At 33.7% G+C, this 16,656-nt stretch overlaps 1 protein-coding gene across 1 annotated transcript in view; it reads right to left on the bottom strand.

The window, feature by feature from the left end:
* Nucleotides 1-15,552, bottom strand: part of LOC134282935 (autophagy-related protein 2 homolog B-like) — a gene marked incomplete at its 3' end in the record, with an annotated part of 53,521 nt that extends 37,969 nt beyond the window's left edge. Inside the window, exons 1-12 of the mRNA XM_062765359.1 lie at nt 15,267-15,552; nt 14,634-14,802; nt 14,201-14,359; nt 13,831-13,933; nt 12,822-13,014; nt 11,905-12,069; nt 10,479-10,575; nt 9,936-10,112; nt 9,490-9,597; nt 9,199-9,240; nt 8,731-8,998; nt 7,965-8,115 (exon numbers count right to left, since the gene is read on the bottom strand). Of these exons, the coding sequence (XP_062621343.1) occupies nt 7,965-8,115; nt 8,731-8,998; nt 9,199-9,240; nt 9,490-9,597; nt 9,936-10,112; nt 10,479-10,575; nt 11,905-12,069; nt 12,822-13,014; nt 13,831-13,933; nt 14,201-14,359; nt 14,634-14,802; nt 15,267-15,434 (1,800 nt within the window). The remainder of the gene's footprint in view (nt 1-7,964; nt 8,116-8,730; nt 8,999-9,198; nt 9,241-9,489; nt 9,598-9,935; nt 10,113-10,478; nt 10,576-11,904; nt 12,070-12,821; nt 13,015-13,830; nt 13,934-14,200; nt 14,360-14,633; nt 14,803-15,266) is intronic.
* Between the last annotated feature and the right edge of the window lie 1,104 nt (nt 15,553-16,656).

Consider the following 16,656-nt stretch of genomic DNA (forward strand, 5'->3'; position numbering starts at 1 on the left):
CACATTTTAGATTCGCACAGTCATAATTTTGATTAAGAAATCATACTGTATTCTTTGAATTCACCCTGTTTTAGATTTGCCCAAATGAGGGTGGGGCAAAAGGAGCAAAAATTTCCCTGTATACAGTATATATGGTAAAATTGATTCTGCTATACCCAAGTAGTCAAGTTAGACAGGTTCACTCTTCATCAGTAATTGACTGTTTATATTGTTAGAAAGAGAGATTGTCTATTTGAAGGAAACAAATCAATATGAAAAATAAAACTATATCTGTAGATAAAGATGTATGCATGAACCTGAATGACCATAATGTGCTGTATGTCTGATCTCTTTGTACACCCCCCCCCCCTTTTCCCCATTGTGATAGAAAACTTTTCTTATGCATTCCAAAGTGAACTATGAAGTCTGTCAATACAATTATGCATTTTGTAATTCTATATTTTTATCTACAAATGTTGTTGATTAAAATGTATAAAATTTTATAATTCTTTATTTTTTTACTATGTGATTATTGGCGATATATCAGCTTCTTGAGAACATGGACATATACCTATTAAAACATTCAGAAATTAATGTCTGACAGTTTTATTTTCTTTCCCCATATGACATCAGATGGTAATTTGGGGGTTATATATCTTTTAGTCTTAAATAATCTAATGATGTCATTGGAGAAACCAGTTGTTAAATTAAAGCTCTCTTCAGGTAATCTTGTAACACTAAGGAATACCATTGTAGCTATACACCTATGAAGTCATGCTAGGAACAGAGGTCACACTAAAATTTACATGATTTATCCCCTAAATGACATCTGTCCCAAGATATGCATCATATTTTAAATGTTGCCCTAGGGCCAATATGAAAAAAAATCGGATCAGCAAGTATAGGGCTCTTCTGTCCAGACCTGGAGTCAAGCTACCTGTAGGACATGGAATTTATTGAGTGACAAATTACTCAGGGTTGGGTAGTCGATACATAAAAGGTGCTAACTGACCATGTAATGACATTAAGATTTGATGATACACATGTTATTTTACAAGTTGTTAATATGGTCATCTGTTGCCTAGGCAGAATCAAAATAAAATCCCGTAAATCATTAAGCCAATACCGTAATACACAAATCATCTTCCCGATCCAATATTCTTATCTATATAGTATTTGGGACACCAGCAAGGGAGGTTGTAAACCTGGCTACTACGCATATTGATAAAGTCCTTTTTACTGGAAAATCCAATGAGTCAACATAAATATGTTTACCTTGCTAAAATCAATACAAGGGTTATGAAATCAAACCAAGCTACTAGCTGTGTCTAATGAACCTTCTGTTCTAAAAAAAATTATCTTCAAAAGTGAAGGCCGAGGTAATATGAGTCTGACTGAGGATATGGGTGTTGCCTATCTTTCTCTTCTCATTCAGCTTCTATATTTAAACATCGGCCTGCACTTGACCACATTTTTTTGGCCATTAAATTTTCTGACGGACTCCTTCGCTCATAAAGAAACCTCATTTTAACTGAAGATCGCTCCCAACTGAAAAACATCCAGTAAAATTCTTTTCAATTAAATACTTTTTAGGACAGATTTAAATAAGTGCCAAGAGCTAGATGACCTTCTGTCATTGAAGAAGAAAACGATCAGATTTCATTCCAAAAACTTTTTTTATCACCTATATATGTGTCCTTATTAGAGGTAGACGTGTTCTTTTTATGCTCTGTCAGTTTATGTCAAATATTTCTGTCTACAAAATATTCACCTTATAAAAGCGCTGCCCATTCAATGCACAGATAGAGCAATTGCCTAAAGGGACATGAAAAATGGTCTAAATCCTCTGTTTGTAGATTTAAACATTAACATTAAAAAGACATTCTTTCCTTTATAAATCTTTTAATGAGTGTATATTTATTGATCAGATTTTAAAAACCTTAGTAATAAAATCTCATTACATGAAGGAGTTACTGAGTTTTATTTTATTTCATGATATATCGATCACCTACAAGTAAACAAACTCACAATTCAAAATCCATCTCTAATGATAGTGACAATTACTTCATTATAATTTGTGCAGGATCAGAAAAAAAAAAACTGAAGCTCTATTGTGAGAATAATTATCCACTTAGAAACAGTTATGAATAGGAAATTAACTGTTAATACTGTATCATATATTGTTCATACGACTCTCAGCCAAGGGTTATCAAATATATAACATTTTGATGAATTTTATAAAAAACAAACTGAACCATGTAAAGACATTTTACACCTGAATGACACAAACACATCTATCTGTATTGTGCACGACGTTTTACATGCCCTCCATAACGTAGATACAATGGTGCTGACAGCGAGTAGGACAGCTGCCTTACTGGGACCTAGTGGAATGTTTTTACACCTGAAATCTCTTGGTTTGGGTAGAATTACACAATTTAAAAGCTGTGACTATCTAAATCTTGATAGAGTTACCCTAACACGGCGACAACCAGGCCTGCTGATGGGAGATAGGTCTGGGAAACATGTGCTCTCTCATACAGTACGTGTAACTATTTAGGTTAATTCTAAACATTGAAAACTTATTGGCTATAAATCTTCAAACAAAATAATACATGTATGTAATATATAATTTTATTAAATTATTTTTCAGGAAAAGTTTCTAGGACTTCTGCACAAAGTTTAAAACTTACTGTGGCATTAGCTTTTTTCATGCACTAATTTTTCACATACAGTTTATTACAGGTACACATTGAAAAAAAAAAAAACAAAAAAACAAACTCAAGAAATTTTAAGAGGTTCATACGTGTATAGATCAACCTAAACTAAAATTAAATTTTAGGATCCTCTATATGCATGCAGCCTTCACAGGGCAATTACACAGCCATTCGTCTACAAGTTGTTATTTAAATGTAAATAGAAGATATGTATTGTGTAATTTTTACAAAAACTGTCCTTGTGTGAAATTGCTTCAAATAAAGAAGTAATAACTAAAAGGTAAAATGTGATACAATCAGAATTATAGATTCCTAGATGCACAATATAAATGCAGAATTTCTTTAGGGCATAAAGGAACAAATGAATCCATAACATCAAATTTTATATTAGTTCGCTCGACACCTACATACATCACAAGTTCAAAATCCTCGGATGACTTGACATACATGTTCATTGGGTTTAAAAAGATCGAGTCTAAATTTTACTCTATGTTTTTGAAAGCCACATATTTTTATTTTTTAATAACAGCTAGTTGATCAAAATCCATGATTAATTCATGAAGAGACCCTACTAGGACATTAATATAAACCAAAATCCTGACTATGCATAATGTACCAAAACAAAAAAAAATTTCCCCAATAAACACATGCAGTAATGCCTGCATGTTTATGATATTTAAAACATCAATCCAAATCATTTTATCACATGATCAGAAATTGAGCAATTTGTAAGAGATAATGCTTATATATAGTAAAATTACCATGGAAAGAAATATCTTATATTCAACCTAGTTAAACTATAGTTTTCACAAATGTTGTACAAAATGGAAATATCTGTTTGATTTTGCAAAATTATGTTTACAGAGGACTTCATCTCTGATCTGAAGCACTTTGGTATTTTTTTGATAACCCCATACTGTTAATCTACCCAAAAAGCCAGTCAATACTGTTTATCTCTAACCTTCTGTATCATTGTTTGAGAAAATCAGGTCAAAGCCATTTTTGCAACAGCTTAGATGCCACAGGGACTATTTTGTTGAAACTAAATATAAAATTTTTGCAACTGTGCAACACTTTGACATTCACAATAAAAAATGTTTCTGCTCATACACTAAAGAAAGTGCAGCTATAAATACACGTATCTGACAAGACTCTAGCTCTACTGATTTGTATTCATTGTAAAGGTGGAGAAAAATAAGCATCTGGACTTCAAAATTTGTAGGTATTACAAGACTAATATAACAAATTATTATTTTTTGTTTAGACTTGCATATGTACCAAGTTTTATGAAATTCAGAAAAAAAAACAGAGATGGCCATAAGATTAGCTCTTTGAAGCATTGTTAAGCCTTTGGCTCAGAAGAGCTAAAAAGACACAGTGAATTCTGTACCTTACTGGCTTAGTCTTTTTAATTGTGTACCAATTCATTGAAATATGATCATAAAAGTTAGATAATGAGTCAAAATATATTGTTTTTCTTTTCTTTTAAGATATCTTTATCATAAACCAAAAGATTTTATTAAACATAGGTAATCAGAGATTACAGAGCTCACCTCAACGAATGTTGTCTTTAAGTAAGGCAAAGTCACACAATTAATCAACAAAAAGTGTACATTCCAAAAATGAAAATATTTAAGCAATTTTGACCTGATACTTTGAAATAGACCCACATAAACAATTTAAACTAGTTCTTCTTCATGAAAATGTAATCAAAATCCAGCATCTGAAGCAAATTTGAGAATTTTCATCTCTTGATGAACACTTTAACCTGTTCACTCAACCGCAAAATGTAGGTCAGATTCAGCATCCGAAGCAAGCCCGGTAGTGTGCATCCTTAGATGTATCATCCATGCAAGTTTGGTCAACATAGGGCTAAAAGTTACTTGGAAATCAAACTTACACCAAAAACTTTAACCTGTTCACTCAACCGCAAAATGTAGGTCAGATTCAGCATCCGAAGCAAGCCCGGTAGTATGCATCCTTAGATGTATCATCCATGCAAATTTGGTCAACATAGGTTTCATAGTTACTTGGAAATGAAACCTACACCAAAAACTTTAACCTGTTCACTCAACCGGAAAATGTAGGTCAGATTCAGCATCCGAAGCAAGCCCGGTAGTATGCATCCTTAGATGTATCATCCATGCAAGTTTGGTCAACATAGGGCTTATAGTTACTTGGAAATGAGACCTGCACCAAAAACTTTAACCTGTTCACTCTACCGGAAAATGTAGGTCAGATTCAGCATCCGAAGCAAGCCCGGTAGTATCCATCCGTAGATGTATCATCCATGCAAGTTTGGTCAACATAGGGCTTATAGTTACTTGGAAATGAGACCTGCACCAAAAACTTAAACCTGTTCACTCAACCGGAAAATGTAGGTCAGATTCAGCATCCGAAGCAAGCCCGGTAGTATGCATCCTTAGATGTATCATCCATGCAAATTTGGTCAACATAGGTTTCATAGTTACTTGGAAATGAGACCTGCACCAAAAACTTAAACCTGTTCACTCAACCGCAAAATGTAGGTCAGATTCAGCATCCGAAGCAAGCCCGGTAGTATGCATCCTTAGATGTATCATCCATGCAAATTTGGTCAACATAGGTTTCATAGTTACTTGGAAATGAAACCTACACCAAAAACTTTAACCTGTTCACTCAACCGGAAAATGTAGGTCAGATTCAGCATCCGAAGCAAGCCCGGTAGTATGCATCCTTAGATGTATCATCCATGCAAGTTTGGTCAACATAGGGCTTATAGTTACTTGGAAATGAGACCTGCACCAAAAACTTTAACCTGTTCACTCTACCGGAAAATGTAGGTCAGATTCAGCATCCGAAGCAAGCCCGGTAGTATCCATCTGTAGATGTATCATCCATGCAAGTTTGGTCAACATAGGGCTTATAGTTACTTGGAAATGAGACCTGCACCAAAAACTTAAACCTGTTCACTCAACCGGGAAATGTAGGTCAGATTCAGCATCCGAAGCAAGCCCGGTAGTATGCATCCTTAGATGTATCATCCATGCAAGTTTGGTCAACGTAGGGCTTATAGTTACTTGGAAATGAAACCTGCACCAAAAACTTAAACCTGTTCACTCAACCGGAAAATGTAGGTCAGATTCAGCATCCGAAGCAAGCCCGGTAGTATCCATCCTTAGATGTATCATCCATGCAAGTTTGGTCAACATGGGGATTATAGTTACTTGGAAATGAAACCTACACCAAAAACTGCACCAAAAATGTTAACCTGCTCCAAAAACATTAACCTGGTCATTCCTTTGCAGAAATTGCAGCATCTGAAACTTTGACTGGTACAATGAAACACACTATAACCATCTTCCATGCATGTCTAATCAATATAGGACATAGAAGTACTTAAAAAGAAAACTGCTCCAAAAAACTTAACCTTAACCTGGGACGCCGACGCCGACGTGGACGCCGACGCCGACACCGACGCCGACGCCGAGGGTATTACATAAGCTCCCCCAACTTCGTTGAGGTGAGCTAAAAATATGAGTATAGCTTAAGGTATGACATACTCAATGTGTACTGTAAAGCAAGAAAAACTGCAAATAAAATACAAGTACCAGAAAACAAAGGTATCTACAGTTTTGTTGTTATTGTGCAAATTTAATTGTAAACTTATAGACAAGACTGAACTGGGGAATGCAAAGGTGAGAAATATGTTTTAATTCTTTGGTACTTGAGTCCATGGTAACTTCAACTTTTCTGAGCTTGCATACAATAAGGAGGAAGAATTGAAGCAATATTTTTCCTTGGACCCGACAATTTCTAAATATAGGAATGTGTACTGTTTAATAAAATTCCCAATTGATGTATTTCAAATTTATGTGTTGCAGATAATAAGGATTAAGGACCTTTTTTCCATAAATTAGTAAAATACCCAATTATATTGATACAGGTATGTTTCAGTGCACTGTGATATAAAAATAGAATATACATGTGTGAAGCTTAGGAATTGCAATTTCATGTGTAATACTAGTATGCTATAATTTTAGATCCTGAAGAAGAAAATGTAAAATTCAATTTTTCAAAAATTTAAGAGAATGATTGAAATAGAATAATGAACTAAGGACATGGTTATGCAACACAAGTCTGAACTTGAATTTCTTTTTCCTTGTATTATGTAAGAGTTTCAATAACTGAAGGACCTTAGTGTAATCCTATGATGCCTACATAGTAATGCTATACACATCCTCTGAATCAAATTTCTAGGAAATACCAACAGGAAATATATTTTTGGTAATTTTTCTTTTAAAAATACAAGGTATCATTTAATATTTGTTCAAAACACCCCCAAAGGCCTCAAAAATAATGTATTATGTTTTTTTGCATAGGAACATCTGATGCTACTATGGTTAATTAAGAATATCCTGGAAATTATTAGTGGGAAATTTTTATTGTAAAGTACCTGTATACACACATTGCATATGTCCTTAAATGTGTCAAAGTGAAATTTAATTTTAGTGATTTCAACACCCTTGCTAAAAATGACACAATTGTCTTGAATACTCACTCTAAAGTTTCTGCTTAAACTGAACTAAATGTTTTGCAAAGTTTCTTGTATGCTAATTCAAGTATATGCTGATATATGATTTAAACAAATGTAGACAGAAGTTCAAGTTGTTCCAAATCACTGATTTCTAGTTTTGCTGATCAGTTGTCGAGGAAGATTATGCTAAATTCTAAGTGCACTAATACAGTCAAATCTTGTTGTCTCTAACTAAATGGGACCAAGAAAAAACTTCGAGATATTCAATGACTGGAGAATCCAGGGTAAAACACTTAAAGAATAAGTGGTTAGGACTTCCAAATCACCTCGACATATCCATAGAATTCAAGATATCGGTGTTCAAGATAGGTAAGTTCAACTGTATACAGAGTATGTACTTTTACAGCATAGAAACAGACACACAGACAAGCAAAGATCAAACCTATAAGACCTATAATCCCTTGGTTTTTCCTGGCAAGGCAAAAGAGAGGGATCATGATGGTCATCAAAGTACTGTAGATCACTAAATTTTCGCAACACTTTATTTTCGCGAGATAGTCATTGATTCTTGATTAGCGAGACAAAATTTTCACGAATTTTGGTCACTGCTCTATATAATCTTAAGGAATACTATTTTACGTGAGAATTAAAATTTTGCGAGCACACTGTCTCGCGTAATTACTCGAAAATAAAGTCCTCGTGAATAAAAAGTGATTTACAGTAATATAACTTTGATTTAGAAGAGCACTAACCTCTGTAGAGTCTGGCTGAACATTCTCCAGATTCCTGTTGGACAGATATTCCACTAGATCCAGGAATCCAGCGGTGATATCCATTGTCACACAATGGTGGGTAGGGGCCGTTCTCTCCACGATCTCTATGTTCAGTGGTTTACCTATTAATCTGTTAAAGAGTTTTAAAGATCTGACTTAATAAATATATTTCTTACCAAAAATAATTACTAGAGGCCCATGGACAATAATGCTTACCTGCATTCAATATGACTTGGGAATAAAAATTTATGTGAGTTTATGTGGTTAAGACTTTTAAAATTAAATTAAAACTATAAATTTTGATGTCAAACCTCAGTTGTGATTCTATTCTTACCCATGGTGAGCAAGCTTGAATTTCTTAACACTGTGGAATCAAAAATGTTCATGGGGGAACAATGTTCATGGATTTCTTGTGTCACCCTTCTCAACAAATTAACATCCTCACAAAAAATTCTCTGAATCTTCTGTAAATATGAGTTACCCAGCAATAAGGGTCTTGGGAACCAAACAAACTTTGCTTACCCATGAGAATATAACACTAAGACTTAACATGATTTCACAGAAACTGTTGAACTATTTTGTTTTGGGATGCCTTGTGGTAATTAGGTTAGGGACAGGACATTGAAAATACAAAAAGTTAACCAAAAAGATGGAGAAAAGACTACTGAGCATCTGACTAAATTTGATAGGATAAAATTCAAAGAAAGAGCTTTCTTAAGGAAACTAGACCTGAAAGCCAACAAACCTTAGATGGTCATGCGGCAAGGCCCCAGAAAAGGCAGCTCGTAGCTCCTTCACTTCTTTACCGCTGGCAGCACTAAATGCTTGCATTTTCTGGAAATACTGTGCAGCAATTGCCTTCATTTGATTCTTGTTGTCTGCTTTGGCACTGGTAGACAGGTCCACTTTCTGGGAGGGATTTTCATGCAGTAAAGCCAGAGAGAAGAAGGCTGCTCTCAAGTGATACCGGCAAAGTTCTGCAGTAGGATCATCAAACAAGCGCTGCATTGAATCTATAAAGTAAAAGGTGGTACATCAAAAATTCACTTACATGTATTACATTGAAATGTCTAAATGCCATCATCCAAAATTTTCTTTAAAACAGAAATGATATAAACTTTGATTTTGATTAACTGCATTCTTCTTTTATACAATATGATCTTTTTTATCAAAACTTAAAATGAAAAAAATATTTAAGTTTCAAAATACATACCTCTTCCAGTTCTAGCATCTCTTTTTGATCCAGATTTCGTGGCTGCAATATGCAGTAAAATTAATGCGCATATTACTTAAAACTGTTTCTATAGTTGCAAAAATTAGGAACATAGAAGTACACGTAAAGGAATTTAAAACACTCTAGATTTTAAGACGATGAATTTCAATTTTTTTTTAAGATGAAAGATCTTTTTTTTGATATTTTTTTTTGTGTAATTTTAGGGAATATACATGTAAATATAATTGTGTTATTTAGTCAGGACAGGTCCAGGGAGGTTAAATCGCTCACTTGTGACAGTGCTTCCTGATCTCCCAGAGGCCGTGCTGAAGTTACTGTTTATAGAAGACTCCATGTCTCTCATCTGGTCTGGGGCTAGGGAAAAGTACTGTTCTTCTCCTGTAAAAATTAAATGCATTTAAAATTGTTGTGAGGAAGTGAGAATTTTTTTTTGTTCCCCTCTTCATATGAATTTTAACATCCCTTGATTAGGTCTGTAAAAAGGAAAGAAACTCTTGTCAGCAGCAATTTGAAGATTTAGAATGTAGCATTGTATCTTTTTTTTAAAATTTAAACAATTTATTTCCCTCTTAATAGTACTCAAGCAGTAATTGATAGAAGATGTACCTACTCTTGACTTTGTTGAAAATATTTTTATGCCCCATGCACAGTCATCCAACACTACCAGCTATGCTGAAGAATAAACTTTCTACAAATGAGAAGAATAACATTCGTACCTATAGAGTGAGTCATGATATCTTGGAGATCTGTGGCCATCATTGTGTCTGTCTGGTGGAAGTGGATTCTGTCCGAGTGGAGCTGCCGCTGGAGCTCTGTCTCCACCTTCCTGTAATCCTCGTCACTCATTGGTTTACTCTTACTTCTGGCCCGCCTCCTGCCTCCCTCATTAGAATCTGAATAAAATTGGTATTAATTACAACAATCCGATGTTAGAATCTGAGTCAAAAATGCATTATATTACAATACACGCAAATCCAACTTGACTGAAATCTCTGTAAAGAGATATTTGAAAGATTTTATATCATTTGATTTCAAAGAGTAAAACTTGTTTAGTATGAACATGGAAACTGTGAATTCACGGATAGGGCGAAGTTATCTTGGATCCCCAGCTATATAAATTCAACAAATTCCTTATACTGATTTAACAAATTAAATATAATAGCAAAGTAATTTTATAGGTCCTAGTGACTTTTTTATAGCCGAGTTTTACTGTATTTCTTTTATTCTGTTATTCAAAGTAAAAAATATCAATGTATTACTTGGAGACAGAAACCCATCCACCAGATCAAGTACTGAGTGGAACTGAGCAGGACTCATCAGCAGGTGGACTCCTCCAACATCTAACTCTATCTCAACCTGAAATGAAAAACCTCTCAAACTACATTGAATTGTAAAAAAATGTATAAAGATAACATCTATATTAACGACATTAGATCCTGATATTTAAAGTCTTAAACTTTTTTTGCCAAGTATATTTTAAGTTTCTACTTACATAGCTTAATTAAATTCAAATAAAAAAATGGGGGTCAATATGCTTCTTATGGCGCTACAATACATTTAATATGACCTTCTTGCACTGAAATTTGTGTCTTAATTAAAAATTACATCTTCGACATTTTCCCTGCAATATTTTTATCCAATTAAAGCAAGAAACAAAATGAACTCCAAGTCTGTTTAAAAAAAGAAACTTTAAAATTGTAACTAAGAAAAAGTTTAAAATTACTTCGCATAATCAATTATTTGACCTTTCTACACTAATAAAATGTGATTTTTCTGGCATAGAAAATTTAATAAGCAAGAAATTTATTTTAAAGTCTTAAACTTTTTCTGAATTTAAGCAAATAGTTCAAGGTTATCTTGAATATTTAGAAAAGAACATCAAAAGTGGGGGTATATGATGTTAATTTTCAGATATTACTAAAAAAGTGTCAATTTTACGTTAAATTTTGCTCAATTTTTTCCAGGGTTTTCAGAATATATTTACTATATTTGTCACACTTTGTTGATAGAATTCATAAGAAATAGTTTAATAGATATTTCAGAACCAGCATGACACATTTTACTGCAAAAAACAGCTTTGTGTGCAACCAGAATGGAAAAATAGGAATCCAAAATAAAGAGTACTGTTATTAATAGTTCAAAAGGGAAAAACTGATGATTTTCGTCTAAAAAACCTTCCGCCACAAAATATAGTCCCTAGTTTAATTCAACTTGAATGGAATTTAATCGCGGTTTTTTCATTGAATATAGTTCAACCTGCATTGTAGAATTCAGATTTAATGTTAGAATTTAAAAATGATGCAGAATTTTATAACTAAAGGACATGACCAAAATCCACTCAAAAACTCAGGATCAAACGTCCTTAAGCACATTACGGAAAATGACCAATTACATCTCTAAGAATACTATGGTTTACATTTTCTGATGTCATTCAATACCCCAAAAATAATAGTAATTTATTCATATCACCAAAAAGGTCTGATCAGTAGATTATATTTAAACTGACACTTAAAACTAAAACATTTTCTACATTCTGCCTACTGATCAATTTTGGTTAAAGTTGATCTCAAGGTCTTTTGACCAAAGTTAGACATTAATTTTGTTCCTTTTTTCCTTAATACCCGAATCTTAATTATTTGTTCAAACCTATTGCTTTATCTTCAGAAAAATAAATTTTTGCCATACCTTTGGCCCCTGAACTCCCTCTTCCTGTTTGATTTTCACCTTTAGACTGGATCTTCCAGTAAAACCAGCAATCTGTACAGGATCGGAGAACACTTCAGTCACTGGTGATGTACCCTGCTGGTTGTCATGGGAACAGGGTGGGGAACTAGTGGTGGACATGAAAGTCTGGAATACAAAGAACTCAACATGACTACCGATAATTGTGGACTTACTATTCTCGTGAAGAAGATTTTTAAAGATTTATTCTGTATATATTCCTTTATAATTCTTAAGTCCTTGTTGTAGTCCCAAAGAAATGGATCTTTATTTAATAAAGACGCTTTATTTTTCAGAACAAGATTTATTTATGGCACCATTACATTATCTTTCTTTCCTTGAGTATTTCAATAAAGAGTGCTGTTCTTCATTTGAACTAACTTGAATCCCCTTCTAATAATGATGCTTTTAATTGTTAAAAATCTTGTTGAAATTAGTCAAAAGATACCTTATTCGAGGATAAAAATGTCAAAGGGACAACAAAGTGGAGCATCCCCTTACAAAGAACACAGCTAAAAATCAGGACAGGATGTGACGTGGATCCTGATATCCTGATGCAAATTACATCACTTCTGTTTTGCACAAGGACAAATTAACACCAACACAAACATATACAAGCATGTTACTTTATCCCCTCCAACTCTGTTGTGAGATGAAATGACAGCTAGGTGCCACTTAACAGACAGACAGAGGCAAGACACTTTTTGATCAGAAAATCTCACCATCTCCTTTGATTTTTTAGCTAAAATCCTTGAAACAATCTTTTTATCAATGTTTAGGAGAGATTTCACCATTTGTATGCTATATAATCACTGCATTATTTACCCACATTATATCTCCCACATCCCCAATCCACTGCTCAGCACTACATAATATTTTACCTGAGGAGATGAACCAGTGGAGTCCATTCTGTCATAATTCTGTTGGGTAGGACGACTGAACTCATCACACAGAATCTGAATGCCATCAATCAGGATGTTTTTGTGGGCCACTGCTGCTGGCTCCCATGTTGTTCTGGAGGCGTCATCTACTGGACTACCCTCCTCTTTAGCAAGGTCATCAAAATATTCAACTCTGTAAAGTTATATAAAATTAAGGACAAGATTTAATACAGGAAAGTTGCCTATAGATTTCTTAAAATTGAGAAACAAATTCTTCTAATGAGCCTTTACAAATATAGCTTGGTAAAATAAGATGTATTGAGACTTAATTTTTAGGTAATTTCAATGAAATTAAATACTTTAAACTGCCATTTTCAATTTAAAAAGAAGAATGTCAGCTTGCATAAATATGGGTTTTTCTCAATCTCAGATAAAGGAAATGTTTTAGTGTTGCCTACAGTCTCTCAGAAAACAGATTTTCATGAACATAGGTAGCCAGGCCCCATGACCATAAACTGATAATAGACTTAAGTCATCATTTTTATTCTGAATAACTTAAGTTTTATTCAAGACATGTTCTTAAAATTTTGCAGTTATGTATAATATTCAAATTCCAACAAATGATACAAATTCAATTTCATTATCATTTTTTTTTTCAAAAGTTATATCAAGTGATTTGAAATTTTGACTTAGGTAAGTCAATTGTTAGTTTATAGTCATGGGGCAAAGTTACTTTTGACATAATTTTGAACTGAATGCATAGAAAATGATTCATTTGCTACATAATTCTATTACTGTCTTAAAGAATGGGAAAAATCAAGTTTAAATCAATTATGATGCCATAATGGAGCTGGCACCAAAAAGAGTCTAAACTCATTAATTTTATTAGATCTTGGCATTAATGCTTGATGGTGAACATACAAGCCACAAAAACAGGCTAATCATTATTTTAATTTGAGACATCTTTGTTGGATAAGATTATGTTAAGTACATATATATTACTCTTTACCTTTTGATTTTGATTTCCAATGCTACACCTTTTTCGGCTGTGTTTGGTAGATGTTCTACTCTTATGACTGTGTCCACTAGAGTCACTTTCACTCTGCATAACACTAAAAAAAAGTCATATTCCCAAAATCTCAACTTTGCTCCTCATCATGATTATGATGAATTGTGTGAAATTTGTGTCTTGGTGCTTATTCAGCTCTCTTTTTAACTCTATATGCAACAGCTTTGATTTACATAAGAATGCATGCTTATATAGTTAAAAATATGTAAAAATCTAATATTGCACTGAAAGCAAACTTTGTGAAGGTTTCACAGTTAGAGATAGAGAGCTGGATATTTAACAAGATGTTTAAACATCAAGTTATACCCACCAGAGTCAATGGTCTGGGCAAATTTCTGTACCCCCTCAAAGGGTGTCCCTAGGTCCTGTCCCTGGTCTCCATCAGAGGTGGACTTCAAACAGTCCTCCGCAATCTGTAAACTGCTGGTCATACTGCACATACTATTGAACATGGTCTCCAATCCACCAACTGCATTAGGCAAATTGAAAATCATATTACCGTATTTGTATGTTGAGTTGATGGAACAATAGAACAATTCTTGAAACAGAAGACACTGCTTTATTCTGATTATGTTTCAAACGTAAATTTCAAATTTCTCTGATACTTTTTTGCAATATTTCACACAATTCAAATGAAAATGATAATTCCCTTAAATGTTAATGAGAGAGAAATAAGCAGTGTGGTAAATTCCTGAATCAGAGTTTAGAATGCAGATATGAGTGTAACAGAATTTTTTACCCACCATTTTGACTCCTCTGTCTTGGCTGTACAGTAAGCTCCAGTCCTTGAATCTCCAGCTCTGTACTACTCTGTATGAGGTTGGTCCAGGGAACAGACACACATATCTGATTGATGAAGCCATCAATTATCTCCAGAGGTACACTGCTGCTATCCAAAGCATCATTCAAAGCCTTCAAATTAAATCAAGTTTGCATGACCAGTTAAGCTCGACTATATTGTTTCTCAAAAGTTAACTATTACAACTTTACGATCTATTATATGGCACAATTTTATTTATTTAGAACTCTGAAGGCAAAAAGAAATTATAGAGAAAAAACTGCTCGAGGTTTCTTTGAACAAAGTCTTTCAGACAATTACTCGAGGCATAAATTATTCAACATTTATAAAAATATATTTCACTTTGTATTGAAAAAAAGGACAAAACTTAAAAGCCAATGAAGGAAAAAAATAAGCCCAAGAGCTTTTCCTTGGCATCAAAACTTCCCCAGTCAATGCCATCTGATTTCCTTATGTGACATCAGAATGTCATGTAATCCATGCAGTCGTGTATCTGTTACACCATGGCATAAAAATATTGCCAGCAATAACAAATAAGTAACTTTTAACAGGTTCCTGAGTTAAAAAAAACACTTACCTCTACATCAAGTTCTAGATCTTTGATAGAGCCTCGTCCATTGTACAAGTCAACACTCAGCTGGTCAAGGGATAATTTCTCTTTCAAAAACTGTCCCAGGTAGTGTTGTAAAAGATACCTACAAGCCCTTTTCTTCAGAAATTCTGTCCAAGGAAATGTCCAAGGCATTTTCTTGAAATAAGTTGTAGAAATATTTGGATATTAAAGCATTACATTGTTGTTAAAATGTAAACATTGGATGTAATTCGTCTCTCTTTATTTACGGACCTGACGTATTTTTGTTTTATTCCTGAAGAGTTCCACAAAGAGGAATAACTCTAAACAAGAAACTGCGCTTCAAGTATATCAAGGGCGGATCCAGGTTTTTTTCCCATTGAGGGTGGGGGTAGGGGTGTTATAAAGGGTCCAATAGTTTATACTACTAAAATAATTCATTAGAAATGTTTTGAGGGTAAAAAGGGAAAGGTGAACTCAAAAAGGTAACAGCCTAAACAAGCTGGTTGTTGTAAATATTGAGAAAAACACCTGCGCATGCATCAACAGTAGAAGCTTGTCTGATGTACATTAAAACTAGATACTTATACTTTTTGCAATAGACCATTCAGATTAGGAGTATCCTATAGATGTGCATTAGGGTTTTAGAATTTTAATTTTCACCCTCAGGGCCAAATAGCTATAGGAAGTAAAAAGTTGTGTTCTCTACAAAACCAAGTTTCTTGGAACTCCCAGCTCTTACATATGTTGCAATAGCCAATATATCTTTTGAAATTTAACTGGGAGTGTTCTGTAGATGTGCAATAAGGTTTTGGAATGTTCCTTTCCTTTTTTTATTGAGGGGGGCAATTTAGGTTAAAATAATGTTCTTTTTTTAAAAGCATGATTCGGATTTCCCCCTGATCCATTTACAAATTTTGCAGCTGTCAATTATTCATCTTTTGGAATATATGTTAGGATGTGTCATAGACAGGGATAGATGTGCAATAAGATTTCAGAATTTTCCTTTTCTCCAAAATGGGGGAGGGGGGTAAAGATGGAGTAGGGTTGGGATTCTTCTGTACATAATATATTAGTCAACTCATCTCTTACATGCAACATGTTTATGATTAAAATCCAATGGTTTGCCATATTGTAAATTTACATAAATTGTTAAACCCACCTGTCCCTGCAGTCCCTTCAAGATGTGATATCTTAAAATCACTGCAAGAATTTTATAAATGAATGAAAGTTATTCTAAAAATTCCTTTCAAGATATATTTAAATTGATCTTTGATACACAGATGGTGCTAAGGGATTAACACCCCAATCAGGATGGATAAAAGTATACATACTAGCCTTTGACTACAATCATGACAATAAATACTTTATATATAACAAAAGACCATTAATTTCT

This window comes from Saccostrea cucullata, unplaced genomic scaffold, assembly GCF_032062105.1.
Source record: "Saccostrea cucullata isolate Sc308-1 unplaced genomic scaffold, CSIRO_AGI_Scuc_v1 ctg647, whole genome shotgun sequence".
Taxonomy (NCBI): domain Eukaryota; kingdom Metazoa; phylum Mollusca; class Bivalvia; order Ostreida; family Ostreidae; genus Saccostrea; species Saccostrea cuccullata.